General features: G+C 41.2%; 1 protein-coding gene across 5 annotated transcripts in view; it reads right to left on the bottom strand.

The window, feature by feature from the left end:
- Window positions 1-20,619, bottom strand: part of LOC112261864 (uncharacterized protein KIAA1522 homolog) — a 48,336-nt gene that overhangs the window by 6,764 nt on the left and 20,953 nt on the right. For 4 of the 5 annotated variants that reach the window (XM_042330059.1, XM_024437497.2, XM_024437494.2 and 1 more), the window contains exon 3: window positions 1,588-1,728. In XM_042330059.1, the coding sequence (XP_042185993.1) occupies window positions 1,588-1,728 (141 nt within the window). The remainder of the gene's footprint in view (window positions 1-1,587; window positions 1,729-20,619) is intronic. The other variant, XM_024437496.2, reaches the window with a different exon arrangement.

The raw sequence follows: 20,619 nt of genomic DNA, 5'->3' as shown, positions 1-20,619 counted from the left end.
AAGAATCAACAACAAGTAGGACACAATCATGAAGTGGAACGACATTTATTGGATATTTCAAACCTTTTTAACAAATCAAAAACTGAAAAATTGGGCGTGCAAAATTATTCAGCCCCTTTACTTTCAGTGCAGCAAACTCTCTCCAGAAGTTCAGTGAGGATCTCTGAATGATCCAATGTTGACCTAAATGACTAATGATGATAAATACAATCCACCTGTGTGTAATCAAGTCTCCGTATAAATGCACCTGCACTGTGATAGTCTCAGAGGTCCGTTAAAAGCGCAGAGAGCATCATGAAGAACAAGGAACACACCAGGCAGGTCCGAGATACTGTTGTGAAGAAGTTTAAAGCCGGATTTGGATACAAAAAGATTTCCCAAGCTTTAAACATCCCAAGGAGCACTGTGCAAGCGATAATATTGAAATGGAAGGAGTATCAGACCACTGCAAATCTACCAAGACCTGGCCGTCCCTCTAAACTTTCAGCTCATACAAGGAGAAGACTGATCAGAGATGCAGCCAAGAAGCCCATGATCACTCTGGATGAACTGCAGAGATCTACAGCTGAGGTGGGAGACTCTGTCCATAGGACAACAATCAGTCGTATATTGCACAAATCTGGCCTTTATGGAAGAGTGGCAAGAAAAAATACATTTCTTAAAGATATCCATAAAAAGTGTCGTTTAAAGTTTGCCACAAGCCACCTGGGAGACACACCAAACATGTGGAAGAAGGTGCTCTGGTCAGATGAAACCAAAATTGAACTTTTTGGCAACAATGCAAAACGTTATGTTTGGCGTAAAAGCAACACAGCCCATCACCCTGAACACACCATCCCCACTGTCAAACATGGTGGTGGCAGCATCATGGTTTGGGCCTGCTTTTCTTCAGCAGGGACAGGGAAGATGGTTAAAATTGATGGGAAGATGGATGGAGCCAAATACAGGACCATTCTGGAAGAAAACCTGATGGAGTCTGCAAAAGACCTGAGACTGGGACGGAGATTTGTCTTCCAACAAGACAATGATCCAAAACATAAAGCAAAATCTACAATGGAATGGTTCAAAAATAAACATATCCAGGTGTTAGAATGGCCAAGTCAAAGTCCAGACCTGAATCCAATCGAGAATCTGTGGAAAGAACTGAAAACTGCTGTTCACAAATGCTCTCCATCCAACCTCACTGAGCTCGAGCTGTTTTGCAAGGAGGAATGGGAAAAAATTTCAGTCTCTCGATGTGCAAAACTGATAGAGACATACCCCAAGCGACTTACAGCTGTAATCGCAGCAAAAGGTGGCGCTACAAAGTATTAACTTAAGGGGGCTGAATAATTTTGCACGCCCAATTTTTCAGTTTTTGATTTGTTAAAAAGGTTTGAAATATCCAATAAATGTCGTTCCACTTCATGATTGTGTCCCACTTGTTGTTGATTCTTCACAAAAAAATACAGTTTTATATCTTTATGTTTGAAGCCTGAAATGTGGCAAAAGGTCGCAAAGTTCAAGGGGGCCGAATACTTTCGCAAGGCACTGTAGGTGTTGGATTAAGTGTGAGTATTTTGAGGGATTTGAAGGGGTCTTTAGTACCTTCTTGCTGCTGAAGTTTGAGTCCCTCCTGGGCCTCAGTGTGCAGGTCCTCCAGGTACTTGGGCCGGCTGCCCTCGATGAACACATTCTCCTGGACGTGTGAAGGGACGTGAGTCCCCTCATCCTCCTGCTTTGGGACTGCTGGGAGGAGAAAGAGATAGAATGTGAGTGGATATATAATACAAAATAAAGAAATGTGTAAACAAATGAACAATACATTTGACAAAACTACATTGCATCAAGATAAATGAACCACAAATCCCAGCAGGCTTCATTGACATAACCAGACATTATATTCCCCAAACAGTCCTCCTCTCATATAATCCAGAGTAGCAGTGTCATAGGGTTATCATGAGGACAGTAGCAGGATAGTGTACCTTGAGGACAGCAGTCCTGAACAGATCTAGGATCAGTGAGGTGATAACCAGTTAAGTAATGCTGAGAGTGAGGGGCAGCCGTGGCCATGTGGTAAGCCTGCAATCTTTAGTTAATCAAAGCTGCTTTATATTTAGCCATGTTCTGTACATGTTCTGTGGGGCTAGGAAGACCATGCTGGAATTAGTCCTGTGGACCATGTGCTCTGAGCGATCCCTGCTATAAAGCACCATCTCTGACTGTTCACCCTGGAAATACACCCTCTTTGACCACTTTAATTTTATCCTCCTAACAATAGCAAGTTCACACAAACTGTAAATTCAGTCAGAATGATTGATGAATTAGATTTTTTTCAGACAGTTACAGTATCCCAGTTAAGTAAATACAACCTCTCAGTGACAGAGTCACCAAAATACATTTAGACAACATTTTAACATCATAAGGGGAGATAGTTTAGAATGGCTCTTCAGGGCTTACCAAGCCTCTGTATCACACCAATAGCAAACAGTTTGATACATTTTATGACAACAGGTATTCACTAATGAATTCACTCTAACTCATATCAATTGAACCAGTTAACCCTGCCCGTATCTCCTAGAGAAGGAACATTCGCTTGACCATAAAACTTCAACTTCAATAATTCAAGGTATGTATAATCAATGAAAACCCTGTCTGAGAATGTCCAGGACTCAACCCATGTACTTAGCCTATATACTGTAACTCACCTTTCCTCTTGAAAAGCAAAGGCACTGGCAGACAAACATTCTGAGACAAAAGTAACACCATGGCTACTGAGACACCATGGTAATATAATCCCCCTTAAATTTAGAAAAACAGATCTTATCCTTAGAAAAATGACAGGAATTCAAAACTATCCCAGTGAGTAGAACTAAAAATGCAGGGTAGATCAACATCCAATACAGACAAAATAATTCAGTGAACCGGGTAGAAAAGATCTTGCTTGATGTTGTTGTTATTATTCCCCAATTCTAGTGGTTACACTTCCATCACTAGACAATGAGAGCTCAGACACTAATCCCAGCAGCCTAATTCTGCCCATCCCTCACGCAAACACCCCCCTCCTCATACCCCAGGCAACTGATCCCATTGCTCCTTGTTTGTGGACATGCTGACCCTGGATTGGTCAGAACGTGATTATGACACCGACCATGCTGGGATCAGACAAACACAAAGGGAAAGAGGAAAAGTGGTTAGACAGTTGAAGCTCTTATCTGCTTGAAGCAGCCACTTATCATATTGACTACCTACTGTGCCATTTCTGAAAACTACTCTGGTCTAACTGACAGAGGAGATGAGGAGATCTAGTAATCCTTGGAGAATGAGTTCCTTTTGAAGTCTGAACCACAAGGTGGAGTAAAGGAGCTAGAAACTATGAAGGTTTTAGTTTTCAAACAAGATCAATCCTGTTGGGAGAGAATACACAATAGAATAAATGTTACACAATGAAATCATGTACCTAACTACTTCTATCTATCAACACGGTCAATGGGATCTAACTGGACTGAAGTAATAAACTGAATACATCATTCCCTGCGATTTACTGCTGGCAAGAATTATGTGGAGAGGCTAATATCTCTTACTACTTTACATCCCTTTAGCAAATCTGCAACTGATGCTCCTTACTTCCCATGGGGCATGTCTGAAGATGTGTACTACTGTAATGTACAAACTTCATCTCAACCTGGGAAAATTGTCTATTTACCTCCTTGTGCAGTGAGCAAACATGACAAGGAATGTATAACATCTGAGCAAACAGAAAACATTTCCATGTTATCATCATGCTGTATGACTCAGACCTTCACACAGTGCTCTAGGTATTTCACCAGGATGAATGGAACTTAGGCAACATGAATCATGTGGACCATCAGTGGCTCTGTCTATGCTCTACCAGCATATTTTGCATAGATTGGTTGTTTGATTATGATTATAGCAACATGACATTGTCATTCATGGATAAGCGAGAAATGAGCCCTTTGTAGACCGGGACAAAACAGGAACAGGAGGAGGAAATGGAAAAATGTAAGTACAGCCACAATCACTAATAGATTTACAATATAAATACACCAGTGAAACACAGATAGGAAATAGTAATACCATAAACACGCAGACAGACACAGCATTTGGAGAGGGTCTGATGATGTCCCACAGCCTTTTGTTCGTTCCTATTGTAATTCAGTTCATATTAAATCACAGTAGTAACCCATCTGTCACTGGAGTCTAATAGAACACCAGTAGGATTTAAGAGGGAGGCTGATCCTGTGAGCCCCTAAACTGATGTTTACTCCAGGGATTTCAGTGCCAATACCCAATCTAATATGTATGATACCCAACAGCTTAATGCTCTGACATCAAAGATCAGCTTACAGACTCAATGAAATACAAATAACATGTGAGATTGTGTGATATTATGAATGTACACTACATTTGACACATAATTGAATGTAGAGAACAATGCTGAGCATTTAACTATGTCCCTTTGCATTACAGTTACAGCTCTAGTCAATAATGCAAACTAATGGTAAAGTGCCTTCAAAAATAATTCACACCCCTTGACTTTTTCCACATTTTGTTGTGTTACAGCCTGAATTTAAAATGGATTAAATGTAGATTTTGTGTCACTGGCCTACACATAATCGCCCAGAATGTAAAAGTGAAATTATGTTTTTAGAAAGATTTTGAAATGAATTACAAATTGAAAGCTGAAATGTCTTGAGTCAATAAGTATTCAACCCCTTTGTTATGCCAAGCCTAAATAAGTTCAGGAGTAAAAATGAGCTGAAGTCACATAATAAGTTGCATGGACTCACTCTCTGTGCAATAAGTGTTGCACATGATTTGTGAATGACTACCTCATCTCTGTACCATCTCTGTAATTTCAAAGACAAATTCAACCAAAGACCAGCTAGGTATTCCAATGCCTCGCAAAGAAGGGCCACTATTGGTAAATGGTTCTACAAAGTATTGACTCAGTGGTGTGTATATTTATATAAATTAGATATTTCTGTATTTCATTATCAATACATTTGCTAACATTTCTAAAAACACATTTTCACTCAGTATGGGGTATGGTAAGTAGGTGGGTAAGAAAAAGTAATATTTAATCCATTTTGAATTCAGGCAGTAACACAACAAAATGTGGAATAAGTCAACTGGTACGAATACTTTCTGAAGGGTAGGTATTAGTCTTTCAGGAATTAAGTCAATGACATGATTATTCAACCAGTAACAGAGTCTATTTAATGAGTCAGATTAGGCGAGAGGGAAATCATCAGAATGAGTTCTCGCCTGTTACCCAGGATCTAGCAGTCATCAGGTTGGCGCTGATACATTCTGACACAGGTAGACTTCATATGGTGCACACAAACACAGCTGACTCTGTCCTAACATGCCTCTCTGTGTTTTGAGAAAGCAATGGACAGACAGACAGACATTCTTTGCTGCTGTGAATGTTTGATCTGCTGCTGTCTGCCAGATCCTACAGACTTTTAACCTCCTAAATGTAATGTCCCCATATTTGGGGACCTTATTAGATTGATTTATTCAATTCAGTCTGCTATGAGAACGGTAGCCCCTATCTGCAAAAGCAGGGTGTCTGCGGAAAGCTGAGTATCTTGGCTATTGATGTACACCTGGTGTGACTTACTACCATATTTGGCCATACGAATATATAAGAGCAGGCCGAGCCGAGGACCTCATTTCAAGATGGCTACAACTTAAATTCCGTTTAGAGTTCTGGAGAGTAAACAAAATAAAGACGGAACCCGTCGATTCACACCGAAAGCCAGGACTCCACAGATCATGATGAGGCCTTATTTGTTATTGATCACCAGCCACAAGAGTCAAAATGTTTATTTTACACGTTTTCACCAAACAGCAAAAAAAAATATTCCACCTTTATTTAAACCAGGTAGGCCAGTTGAGAACAAGTTCTCATTCACAACTGCGACCTGGCCAAGAAAAAGCAAAGCAGTGCGACACAGACAACAACACAGAGTTACACATGGAATAAACAAACGTACAGTCAATAACACAATAGAAAAAGTCTATATACAGTGTGTGCGGAAATGCTAGTGGCAAAAGAGCAAAAAAGTAAATAAAAACAATATGAGGATGAGGTAAGTCGATAGGATGGGCTGTGCACAGCTGCAGCGATCGGTAAGCTGCTCAGATAGCTGATGTTTAAAGTTAGTGAGAAAGATATAAGTCTCCAACTTCAGCGATTTTTGAAATTCATTCCAGTCATTGGCAGCAGAGAACTGGAAGGAAAGGTTGCCAAAGGAGGTGTTGGCTTTGGGGATGACCAGTGACCAATACCTGCTGGAGCGTGTGCTACAGGTGGGTGTTGTTATGGTGACCAGTGAGCTGAGATAAGGCGGAGCTTTACCTAGCAAAGACTTATAGATGACCTGGAGCCAGTGGGTCTGGCGACGAATATGTAGCGAGGACCAGCCGACGAGAGCATACAGGTCGCAGTGGTGGGTGGTATATGGGGCTTTGGTGACAAAGCGGATGGCACTGTAATAGACTGCATCCAGTTTTCCGAGTAGAGTGTTGGAGGCTATTTTGTAAATTACATCGCCGAAGTCAAGGATCGGTAGGATAGTCAGTTTTACGAGGGTATGTTTGGCAGCGTGAGTGAAGGAGGCTTTGTTGCGAAATAGGAAGCCGACTCTAGATTTAATTTTGGATTGGAGATGTTTAATATGAGTCTGGAAGGAGAGTTCACAGTCTAACCAGACACCTAGGTATTTGTAGTTGTCCACATATTATAAGTCAGAACCGTCCAGAGTAGTGATGCTAGTCAGGCGGGCGGGTGCGGGCAGCGATCGGTTGAAAAGCATGCATTTAGTTTTACTAGCATTTAAGAGCAGTTTGAGATCTTACAAGGTAAGCTTCAATTTGGTCTGTGTTTGAGCTATAGCTACATGGAGATTATAAAATGAATCCTTAGGTTGGTATGAACAAATCTAGCCTATTACCAATGTTATCTGATGATGTATGACTTAATGGCAACATCGAACGTCCCCCAAGTGACTATATCTTTGCGCATCAAAAATATGACGTTGCCCACTTACGCGCCGTAGGCATCCATTACACAGGGGATTGGCTACTATGGCACATTGACAGTCTTGTAGACAATGAGATACGCTTTCCAGGGATATGCAGTTGACTTGGGTGGGACAAAGCAAGGCCTAGAACCTTTAATGCGAACTATTGCTACCTGACTCGCTACATTGTACGCTACATTGTAAACATATTTCATTGCTTTAGCATAAAAGATTGCTTCTCAAGGGGGGAAAATAATCGTAAAACTAAGAATATTGAACAGGAAGCTAAAAAAAAGGCAGCTATGATTAAGTATACTGACAGAAGCTTTAAATACAATACTGGTTCGGAACAGGGGAGCGATTTGGGAGAACTAGTATTTTTACACGGCCGATGAAGATTGCTTTCTAGAAGGTTTGGATCCACTTTTAGATCTGTAAGTAAATTATTTTCATGACTTTATATTAGCTAATTTACGATATTAAGTTGTCTGCTTTTTGGGCTTTGGATTTAGTTTACATAGAATTTACTTGTTACGTTGGCCTACGTTATATAATTCCAAAGTAGTTTTTAATTTTTAAATGTTTTTTTATTTCACCTTTATTTAACCAGGTAAGCTAGTTGAGAACAAGTTCTCATTTACAACTGCGACCTGGCCAGTTATTGTCAATGTTTCATATTAGTTCATTGTTTGCTGTTCTAAGTTTCACCCTTGTAACTTTGGAGAGGCCACTAAACTCTCATAGCCATTGTTTATTTGTGGTTCTCACCTCTGCCTTTGTCTCCAAGGTGTTACTGTTTGCATTGTGTGTGTGTGCTTCACACCTATGTGAGTCACTGTACAGATAAAGTTTAGGCTTGGTGTTTTTACATTACAGTAATGTTGTTTTGTAAATTTAGTCAACTGTAATTCTGTGTCTTACAACAATATGTCCCTTTATTTTATTCACCACAGAGCGGAGGATGTAGAGGATTTGGATGATGACATTTGGGAGCCACCCCTCTCCAGTAAGCGCCCCCGCCGATCAAGGTCTTCACCCCCCCGCTGCTATGTCAATCACCCCGTCTGATGATTCTACATCCACTTTCATAGACCTCTTGAAAAAGACAATAGGGTCTGTGGCACCATTCGTCCTAACAGAATCAGCTTTTTGTGAAATGGAAGGACACTAGGGAAGTAACCATGCTCACCACACAGCATAAGGCATTCAATAACAACAATGTCTGTCAAGGACAGTAAAAAAGGAAGAATGTCCCCATTCCTGTTTCTGTGAAGGCCTACAATGCCAGCATGGGGGGTGTCAACCTATATGATAGGCTACTACCAGCTCCCCTCCACTTTGTGGACAGTAAAATGCTTTCTTTCTCCACAACACACATGCCAAAAGACAAAGGGAAGCAGTGCAAGCATTGCACAAAACACAGGGAGGGGTGAAATGAAACGGTGAAAGTTAAATCCAACCCACCTGGGATGTAAAACTAACACCATTTGTAAATAGTTTCAGACATTTTATTTTTTATGCACAGCACCAGTCACAAGTTTGGACACACCTACTCATTCAAGGGTTTTTCTTTATTTTCTACATTGTAGAATAATAGTCAAGACATCAAAACTATAAAATAACATGTAGTAACCAAAAAAGTGTTAAATCCAAATATATTGTATATTTGAGAATCTTCAAAGTAGCCACCCTTTGCCTTGATGATAGCTTTGCACACTCTTAGCATTCTCCCAACCAGCTTCACCTTGAATGTTTTTCCAACAGTCTTGAAGGAGTTCCCACATACAGTGGGGCAAAAGTATTTAGTCAGCCACCAATTGTGCAAGTTCTCCCCAAAAAAATCCAGAAAATCACATTGTAGGATTTTTAATGAATTAATTTGCAAATTATGGTGGCCGAAACAGAAACCTAACATAGAAACACAAAACATAGACTGCCCACCCCAACTCACGCCCTGACCATACTAAATAAAGACAAAACAAAGGAAATAAAGGTCAGAACTGGACACATTCAGTATTGTTGCAATTGTCATTATTACAAATATAGATATAAAAATTGACCGATTAATCGGTATCAGCTTTTTTTGGGGGGTCCTCCAATAATCGGCATCGGCGTTGGAAAAATCATAATCGGTCGACCTCTACTGTGTGAGAGAATTTATGAGGCCAGGTCTAAGCTTGTGGCCCACTGAGTTTTACACAACACTTGGCCTCTGGTGAAACTAGGAACAAACATTCAACAGTGCCCTCTTACGATGAAGAAGACTTCTCTTACGAGGTAGGCAGGCAGATATGAGCCTGTGTAATAGATATACCTGCAGATGTCTGGTCTGCCTCATTCCAGTTCATTTCATCTTCAGACACTACAGGCCATGACAATCCCTCAGGTTTTAACATGTCAGCACACATGCATGCCGTGAATAAACACATTCAACTACACACACACCCCTAATGACTTGAGCTCACACAAATTTCAGAATTAGTAGCCAGACACAGTAAATGTGATAATCACAGTAATTACATCAATTAAAGCCAGAGATCCTGTGTAACAGACCAGAGTACTTCCCTGTCGTTCTCTAATTAAAAACACTTAAAGGTCAGGAGTGTTCCCCACATCCCTGCCAGGCAGCACCACAGCAAAGGGCTTAGCTAGTGATAAGCACCAGATAAAAGCCCATTAAAAAGAATGCAGGAGAACGAAGGAGAATGTGAAAAATTCAGTCAGACTTGCTAGGGCACGCACATTTCAGCAAGGCACAGCTATACAAGTCACACAATCACTCAGGAGCTCAACATTTACATTACTAGACCAGCAGGGAGAACTTTCCAGACTGTCAAGAGACACTATGCCCTCAAGGACAAGTGTTAAGCTTCCATGCTTTACAGATGTCCTATGGCAAGCTGTTTTAGAAAAACATTCAGGAAAATAAATACTTCATTATTAGTAATACTAAAACAAACACTGCTTGACCATAATTGAATGCATTATGTTTATTGTAGGTCTATGTGTAGTACAACACAGATATGTAATACACCGTGGTAGATACCCCAGACCTCCGTTTAAGTGTATCTAAGACAAGCAGAATAAACTGATCTGGGACCATTACTCCTCCATGCACAATGCCTGCAGAAGTCAGTATTCTCAGTAACCTGCAACGGGTGTAGAAGCAGCAGCACAGTGGGAATGCTGGGTGGCGAGGTTCCACTGGGCAGGTCTCTCTCTGTGTGCACATGTACATGCTGCTTATCCCTACCTCATGCCTTGAGGGCATGAAAAAAACTGTGCGTTCTGGGAAGGAAAAACAATTACCCCAGTAACCACCTCGACTTTAAGTGACCATTTTGTCAGAGTGGAATTGACATAAACTAAAGCTGCATTGCTCTATTTCTCTAGCATGCCATGCATGAAGTCGTGCATTAAAATATGTATATCTTTTTAGATTAAAGTACCACCACAATGTCCACTGAAGACTCACAACTTCCTATAATGCAATCATCATGAAACTAGTTTGTGGACTGGAGTTTTAAATACATTTCCTGCCGTGACAGTAGTGTGTGAGAAGAAAGTGTAACGTATCTGTGTAACATTACAATAAATGCTGTATGATTTCATAAATAATAACGGTTGTTGAACGCCACGAGGCTTGGCCAGATAATGATTAAACTAAGCATTAGACTCAATGATTGATGAAATCCAACCCCAACACATCATACAGATAGGACTAGAGGGCATGCATGCTGGCACTGTATAGACACAATCTGATCTCCTCAAAATCAGGGTGTGCTGACTAATATTCCCAAATATTCAAATGTAAATGTTATTACATGCTTCGCCATACTATATTATTAGGATTTTTATTAGCTACTGCTAACGCAGAAACTATTCTTCTTGGGGTCCACAGTCCATACAAAACATAAAACACAACACAATACAGAACATTAAAAGACAAGAACAGCTCAAGGACAGAACTACATACATTTAAAATAAGAATAAAAGCTTTCATACACTTATGCCTTAACATTCCGTGCATCATGTACTCAATCATCATCAACATTAACGGCTACACTGCAGCAATTCTTTTTTCCCCCACACATTTTTCCTGTACATTCTCTACTGATACAATTGCTTTCTCTAAACCGGCCTGGAAATGATTATATCACAATTCCAGTGTTCAGTAAGTCACACGGTACAATAACAGCAACAATCCTGGTTCTTGGTCCTTGTACCTTCAACAGTCTGAAACCAATTCTATCAACAGACATGAACGTTGAGTCTAATACCGAGTTCAAAACAACTGGGAAGTTGGAAATCTCCTGCTTCGGGCTTCAGTGCTTTCAAGAAAACTGGGAACCTTGAAAAAAATTAAATAAAAAAGAGCTCCGACTGGGGAAATTAATTTTGAATATTCATCCAACTCTGAATTTTAGATTGAGAACTCAAGCCTCTTTCTAGAGCTCCGACTTTCCGACCTGAAGATCCCCGACTGTCACGGCCATTGTTGAAGGAAGTGGACCAAAGCGCAGCGTGGTGAGCGTACATTACTTTTTATTTTGTAAATGTCGTCAACAAAAACAATAAACAATACAAAACAACCGCGAAGCTTAAGGGCTATGTGCCGCAACCAAAGTTAACTACCCACCAAGACAGGTGGGAAAAGGGCTGCCTAAGTATGGTTCCCAATCAGAGACAACGATAGACAGCTGTCCCTGATTGAGAACCATACCCGGCCAAAACAAAAAAATACAAAACATAGAAAAACATAGAATGCCCACCCAAATCACACCCTGACCAAACCAAAATAGAGACATAAAAAGCTGTCTACGGTCAGGGCGTGACACCGACGTCATGATTCACTCTCATTTTTTTCCTGAGTTCCCAGTTGTCTTGCCAGCACCATAACATACAAGTCTAAGATCCTCAACTTCGCACAAACAGACACTGCCAGAATAATTTATTTACCATCCGTGTCCTTGGTCCTTCCATCTGATGTCAATACTATGCATAATCATGTGATGCATAGATGCTATTGAATGTAAACAAAACAATATGTTCTGAATTTTGCAAAACAAATGTGATGCTAATTTCAATATGTTGTGGGTAATGTTAGCTAAGTGGCTAATACTAACATTAGCTTGAGGTTAGGGGTTACATTTAAGGTTAAGGAATAAGGGTTAAGGTTAGAAGGTTATAGTTAGCTAATGTGCTAAGCAGTTGCAAAGTAGCTAAAAAGTAGTAAGTAGTTGCAAAGTTGCTAACTAGATAAAATGCTAAAGTTGTCCGTGTTGAGATTCAAACACGTACCCTTTGGGATACGCCCGACCAACCACCTTACTTTGTTTTTTTTGTAGTAACCTTCTATCTTATGCAACCATACCAAACATAACATCATACAAATTTGAGTGTCCCGGATTTAAATGTACTAGTCTATGAGACCAGGCTGTACAAGCGACAGACTGTGCTTGACCTGTTGCAGAGAACATAATGGATACCTCCAGCTCAATGTCCAAAGGATTTTTTTAATCTAACTTTTATTTGCCCAAGAAAGTGAGGCAACCTGCCTAATTGACTACCGCCATGTAGTACTCACGTCGGTCAGCATGAAGTGCTTTGAAAGGCTGGTCATGGCTCACAACACCATCATCCCGGAAACCCTAGACCCACTCCAATTCGCATATCGCCCCAACAGATCCACAAATGACGCAATCACACTCCAGACTGCCTTTTCCCACCTGGATAAAAGGAACACCTATGTGACAATGCTGTTCATTGACTACAGCTCAGCGTCCAACACCATAGTGCCCACAAAGCTAAGGACCCTTGAACTAAACACCTCCCTCAATCTGGACGCTGGACTTCCTGACGGGCAGCCCCCAGGTCGTAAGGGTAGGCAACAACACATCTGCCACGCTGATCCTCAAAACGAGGGCACCTCAGGTGTGTGTTCTTAGTCCCTCCTGTACTCCCTGTTCACCCACGACTGCGTGGCCAAGCATGACTCCAATACAATCATTACGTTTTCTGATGACACAACAGTAGTAGGCCTGATCACAGTCAACGATGAGACAGCCTATAAGGAGGAGGTCAGGGACCTGGCAGTGTGGTGCCAGCACAACAACTGCTCCCCCAACATGAGCAAGACAAAGGAGATGATCGTGGACTACAGGAAAAGGGAGAGCCGAACACGCTCTGGTTCACATCGATGATGCTGTAGTGGAGCGGGTCGAGAGTTGAGTTCCTTGGTGTCCACATCACCAAACTATCATGGTCCAAACACACCAAGAAAATTGTAAAGAGGGCACAACAACGCCTTTTCCCCCTTGGGAGACTGAAAAGATTTGGCATGATTTGGCAGATCCTCAAAAAGTTCTACAGCTGCACCATCGAGAGCATCCTGGTGGTATCACCGCCTGGTATGGCAACTGCTCAGCATCCGACCGTAAGGCGCTACAAAGTGTAGTGCGTACATCCCAGTACATCACTGTGGCCAAGCTTCCTGCTATCCAGGATCTATATACTAGGCAGTGTCAGAGGAAGGTCCTAAAAATTGTCAAAGACTCCAGTCACCCAAGTCATAGACTGTTCTTTCTGCTACCACACAGCAAGCTGTACAAGAGCGCCAAGCATAGGTCCAAAAGGCTCAACAGCTTCTACCCCCAAGCCATAAGACTGCTGAACAATTAATCAATTGGCCACCCAGACGATTTACATTGACCCCCCCTCACTTTACCCCTACCTACATTTACAAATTACCTCGACTAACCTGTACCCCCGCACATTGACTCGGTACATAGCCTCGTTATTGTTATTTTATTGTTACTTTTTACTATAGTTAATTTATGTAAATATTTTCTTATCTCTTAACTTTTTCTTTAAATGCATTGTTGGTTAAGGGCTTTTAAGTAAGCATTTCACAGTAAGGTCTACTACACCTGTTGTATTTGGCGCGTGTGACAAATTTAAATTAGATTTACTTAACCAGGGTAGTCTCATTAAGATAAAAATCTATTTGTCATTAAGAGGCAAAGCTGCACTGACGCGCACGCATACGAAAGCACGCGCCCACCACAGGAAGTTCAGTTGAACTCCTGCAGCAGTCTGGGGGCAACATAACAATGCAGAGGAGGGCAGTGTGTTTGATTCTTGCCATAAACTGTGGAAACAGAAACAGTATCCAGGCTCAAAAAACTGTTCTCCTGCTCTCCCCAGCCTTTATGGGATAACCAAGCTAATGCTTAGAGGTTTATACACCCACACATTATGAAACTTCATGTCATGGCAAACAGTGTATTAGCGCAGCTAATCAACTTTATTTAACACAAAATTTGGTATTTATTAGGATCCCCATTATCTGGTGCAAAAGCATCAGCTACTCTTCCTGGAGTCCACATGAAACATGACATAATACAGAACATTATTAGTCAGGGACTGAAATACATGAATGTATAACGTCACACATCGCCTACATACCAGTACATAAACAAATATCTAGGTCTAATACATAGTACAGTGCAAATTACAATACAAGAAAAATAAAACGACTGTGGCTCTTTACAGTCCCTTTCGTGCATTAAGGTGTTATTTTCTCTGTTTTTTAAACTGTTTTTATTTCTAGCTTGAGTTACCTGGGGTGGCATTGTCATGGCTCCATTTAATACTGTGCGTTTCCCAGCCTCTGTGTTGGGCCTGGGGACTGTGAATATACCACTGGTTGCATGTCTTGTGTTGTACCTCTGGTTGCATGTCTTTTGAGTGTCCGAACTGTGTGCCAACTGCTTCAACAGACAGTTCGGTATCTTCAACACATCAACACCTCACAGAAAGATCAACAGTGACGCATGCAGTCAATTTCTCCTCAACTTTGAGCCAGGAAAGACTGACTTGCATGTTACTGACACTTTCCCTCCGTGCACATCTAAGTGTCCTTCTATGCCGCACATGACCACACAGCTGGGCAGTAGTCCAGGTGCAACAAAACTAGGGCCTGTAGGACCTGTCTAGTCGACTGAGATGTCATGAAAGCAGAGCAACGCCCTATCATGGACAGACCTCTTTCCCATTTTAGTAACCATTGAGTCTATATGTTTTGACCATGACAGCTTGTTATCTACGGTTATACCCAGCAGTTTAGTCTCCTAAAACTTTCTCAATAGCCACATTATTCAATAACATATCTAAACTGGGTTAAGCATTGAGCGAGTCATTTATTCCAAAATTATTATTTTAGTGGAGATATTTAGCACCAGCCTATTGCTAGTTACCCATTCTAAACATAGAGTTCCAGTCAGTTTAAGGGTCTCAGTTATTTATTTTACTGTTACAGCCAACATGCACACTGTTGAGTCATCAGCATAGACACAGGCTTTATTCAAGGTCAATAGAAGGTCATTCGTAAAAACACAAAACAATTATGGCCCTAGCCAGCTGCCCTGCGGTACACCACATGCAACTGTATTTGCATGGGAGAGGCTTCCATAGAACAAAAAGCCTGTTCTATTAGATAGTTACCTCTTAATCCATAATAGGCAGAGAATGCAAATCCATAACACCTATATTTTTTCAGAAATAGGTTATGATCAATGACATCAAAAGCTACACTGAAGCCTAACAGCGCCCACAATCTTCTTACTATCAATTTCTTTCCGCCAATCATCAGTCATTTGTGTCAGTGCCGAGCATGTTGAGTACCCTTCCCTATATGCATGCTGAAAGTGTGCTGTTAATTTATTTTCTGTGAAATAACATTTTTTCCAAGAGTTTGCTTTGCATTTGTAACAGCCCGATTGGTCAGCTGTTTGAACCTTTAAAGGGTGCTCTGCTATTCTGTGGTAGTGGAATGACATTTTCCTCCCTCCATGTCTGAGGGCACACACCATCCTCTAGGCTTAAATTGAAGATGTGGCAAACAGGAGTCACAATTTATTCCGCTATCAACCAAAGTAATTTACCATCCCGGTTGTCAGTACCATGTGGCTTTTCCCCTCTTCCACACCCACTTTGTGTAACTCAAAACTACAACGCTTGTCTTTCATTATTTGGTCCATTATGCATGAATATGAAGGCTCAGCATTTGTTGTTTGCATGTCATACCTAAGTCTGCTAATCTAGTCAACAAAAAGGTTATTAAAAGACGTTGGCAATATCAAAAGGTTATGTTATGAACAATCCATCTGCCTCGAAGGATGGAGCCAAGTTTTCATTTTTGCCTAGAATTTTATTTATAGTACTTCAAAGCTTTTTTACTATCAATCTTAATATTATGGATCTTTGTTCCATAGTAGAATATAGTTTCTTCTTGTTGTTTAGTTACGTGATTTCTCAATTTACTGTATGTTTCCCAGTCCGCAGTGTTGTCAGACTTATTTGCTATTCCCTTTGCCTCATCCCTCTCAGCCATAGTTTTTCAATTAACAATTTATCCATTGGGATTTGGCAGTTCTAACAGTCAGTTTCTTGATGGGCGCATGCCTATCAGTAACCGGAAGAAGCAACGTCAGACCAACAAATATTTTTCACATCTTCGATATAGGAATCATTGCAAAACCTCTTGTATTATTATTTATACATCATTTTAGGGGCAGTCTTTGGAACTTTGTTCTTTCTGGATATGGCTATTATATTATGATCACTACATCCGATGGGTTTGAATAGTGTTTTAGAGCTGATTTTGGCAACATTAGTAAAGATGTGATCAATAAACATGGATGATTTAGTTCCTGTTCTGTTTTTAAATACCCTGGTAAGTTGACTGATGATTTGAACCAGATTGTAGGAATTGGTTACAGCTTGAAGCATATTTTTTAGTGGGCAGCTTGATGACAACCAGTTAATATTTACAGTAGGTCACCCAGAAAATATACCTCTCTGTTGAGATCACATACATTATCCAACTTTTCACACATTGTCCAAATACGGACTTTTAGCACTTGTTGGTATATAGCAATTTCCTACGACAATAGGCTTTAGGTGAGGCAGAAGAACCTGTAGCCATATTACCTCCACATTATCTGACATGAGATCCTCTTTCAGGCTAAAAGGAATATGACTCTGGACATACATGGCAACACCTCCTCCATTTGCATTTCTATCTGTCTGATATATTCTCGAATCATGTATAGCTACTATTGCATCAAAGGAATTATCTAAGTGTGTTTCAGAGATGGCTAGAATATTAATATTTTTTTTATGTTAATAAGTTGTCAATTTCATTAACCTTATTTCTCAGGCTACATTTGGGCTTTTTTTAAGTGTTGGTTTCTCCTACAGCAAGTCAAAATTGTCACAAAAGGAGACATTCCTGTCTTTGCCATTTCTCTTCGGGAACTAATTTAGGGCAGCGAGGTGGCTGTAACGTTATGAACCCCTTCTATAGTACAGCAGGGGGCCAGAGATGACAGTTCTCTTCCCTGTGCAAACAAGGGTGTTCAAGAGAATGTTGTAGTCCTTCAGTTCCTCAGATTTTCGAAAGCGAATGTCGTTAAATCCAACATGAGTGACAATAGTGCCAATATTAGAGTAGTTGGCTAGAACTGTGGGCAGGAGAGAGTTGATGTCTTGGACATGGGCGCCTGGGTGACAGTGGACCTTGGTCGGACCACAGACCGCAGCCAGGCCAAAGTCTCTCACTATCGAGCTGTCCACGACGGTGGTTATGATGGAATCCAATGGGGAAGAAAGAGGGGGGACAAAACGGTTTGCCTTGGGCAGGAGGAGTTGTGCTTTGATTCATGCCAGCCTGACTCACCGCACATGTACCAGTAGAAGCAGATGGCGTCAGAAACTTCGGGGAGATGGAGGAGGGCCCAAGACCTTGATTCCTTTGGTTAGCAACCGGCTGAGCTGTGGATCGTGCCACTGGACGGCTGTTGGTGTACTCCCAGGATCAGAGCTGACTCCCGGGGCCAGTACGTCCGCTTCCAGTGGGGCAAAGCGGTTTAATAGCTGGATCTGATCTTCTAGGATATATGGAGGCCGACCAGACTACCTCCCACCCGACTTCCTTTGCCTTGCCAGTGTCCAGTCTCCCTCTGGCCACGGAGTTGAGCTTACCATCTGTCCAGTGGATTGGAACAGGTCCGTACCGCCTGACTCATTGACCCCTTGGCTGAAGGAGGCATTCAAAACTGACATTCTGTGTGCCTGGGCTGCATCAAAGTACTTAGAAAGCACATCTTGTTTTTCCCGCAGCTGAGCTAGCAGCCAGAGAATCTCCTCCCTAAGCTGCTTGATGATGATACATTTGGAACAGACAAAGAATTTAAGTTAATTTATCAGTTTTACCTTATTTTCCTCCTCTTGCGCAGATATCATCTCACACCTAGCCTATTTGAGCCCAGACGTAGACACATAACACTGGTGTTTTGACTCTAGCACTGCTAGCGTTATCTTGCTCTGGTAGCATGATGGTTAACTGCTAACTATTGTGTTTTTTTTTGCAGGAATCCGGGATACGAACAAGCTAACTGCATTGCGGAATCCTTAGCTATCAGAACTTCTAATGGTTAACCTCTCTAGGGTATGTGGGATGCTAGCGTCCCACCTGACCAACATCCGGTAAAATTGTAGAGCGCCAAATTAAAAAAACAGGAATACACATAATAAGCATTCATAAAATATACAAGTGCTATACATCGGCTTAAAAATGTACTTCTTGTTAATCCAGCCGCTGTGTCAGATTTCAAAAAGGCTTTACGGCGAAAGCATACCATGCGATTATCTGAGGACAGCGCCCCATGTAAAAAAGCATACAAACATTTACCAGCCAAGTAGAGAAGTCACTAAAGTCAGAAATAGCGATAAAATTAATCACTTACCTTTGATGATCTTCATATGGTTGCACTCACAAGACTCCCAGTTACACAGTAAATGTTAGTTTTGTTTGATAAAGTCCCTCTTTATGTCTGTATCTCTGTATTGTTGGCACGTTTTGTACAGTAATCCAATGGCTCCAATGCGGTCACAGCAGGCAGACGAATACATACTAAAAGTACCAGTAAAGTTCATAAAAACATGTCAAACGATACTTATAATTAACCCTCAGGTTGTTTATTGTCTTTATAATCAATGATATTTCAACCGCACAATACCATTTTCAGTAGAATGGAAAAATAACAATCAGGTCTGCAAAGTTCCTCTGTCTTCTGACCAAAATGGCTGTTTACTCATCATTTTTCAAAATAAAAGCCTGAAACCATGTCTAAAGACTGTTGACATCTAGTGGAAGCCATAGGAACTGCAATCTGATTCCTAACCCATTGGATTTTCTATAGGCATTGAGTTGAAAAACAGCCACATGAAAACAATTCCACTTCCTGGATGGATTTTTCTCAGGTTCTGCCTGCCATATCAGTTCTGTTATACTCACAGACATTATTTTAACAGTTTGGAGTGTTTTCTATCCAAAATTATAAGCATATCCTAGCTTCTGGGTCCGAGTAACAGGCAGTTTACTTTGGGCACGCTTTTCATCCGGAGGTGAAAATACTGCCCCCTAACCAAGAGAGGTTAAAGATGTTGTTGGTGTTGTTATGATTAAAAACTATTTAATGAAAACTATTTCATAAAAACAACAGACTGAGTGTAGACATTGAAAGTCATAAATGAAATACTGTACAGCATTCCTCTGTAAAATTATAATACTGCAGGGCATGGCCGTGGTGTGGTGAAATCTGTGCAATCTTTAGAAGAACAAATCGCTGAGAACATTTGACCTTCCCTATTTTTCTTAAACAAACACACACACCGCACTCACACACACGTACAAAGGAACACCATTGCCTGGGCTCTAAGGATAAGTGTGTATAGTGCTGAGGAATGCATGGAATCTCTATAAAGTCTACAGATCAAAAGTCTACAGATCAAGAATCCAGGTGACCTTCTACAGGTGCCAGGTTTACAGCAGCACCATATAACTCTGGCATATCCTCAGTCTCCTTATGCCCCTCTCACTCAGCTTAGTGTGAGCCTGCGGAAGTCCCACTGTAGAGAACACAGGATATGAGAGACTACAGCAGCATTAGGCTGGCTAACAGCTTGGCTTGACTAGGTTACTTACAGGATCAACTGGGCCAAAAGCACTGCAGGCAAATAACACACTGTAGGAGTGCTGAGACACATGCAGGTGAAGCATACAGGGCACACAGGTAAATCACACAGCCAGCAACCACCCAATGGGTCAGTAGCCTATGTAATTCTGTGCCCTAGGCCCATGTGAGTCATTGTCCTGGTTATCGCAGGACATCACGGGAGGATGTGTCAACACAGGTCCAGGAGCATATCGTTATCTCTGCTAGCTACTGTGCACTCAAACATGATGTCTGGGTCAAACTCCATGGTCCATTTTTACCAATACATTCCCACCAAGAGCAAAGGTGGGGTAAACACTCTTCTGAGGGGGTTGCACTGGACGAAGGATTTGTTTAACAAAAGACATCCTCAATTTCTCACCGAAAGTTCTGAACAAGAGGCCATATGCCCGTGACAACCTAAAAAAAATTCTAAACCAACCATCATAGATCCCCTCTCATTCCCCATCCATTGAGGATATTATTTCAAGACACACATCAACTATCTGTCAGACTGAGGTTTATTA

This window comes from Oncorhynchus tshawytscha, linkage group LG11 (genome assembly GCF_018296145.1).
Source record: "Oncorhynchus tshawytscha isolate Ot180627B linkage group LG11, Otsh_v2.0, whole genome shotgun sequence".
In the NCBI taxonomy this organism is placed as follows: Eukaryota; Metazoa; Chordata; class Actinopteri; order Salmoniformes; family Salmonidae; genus Oncorhynchus; species Oncorhynchus tshawytscha.
This window is presented reverse-complemented; position numbering and strand designations above follow the sequence as displayed.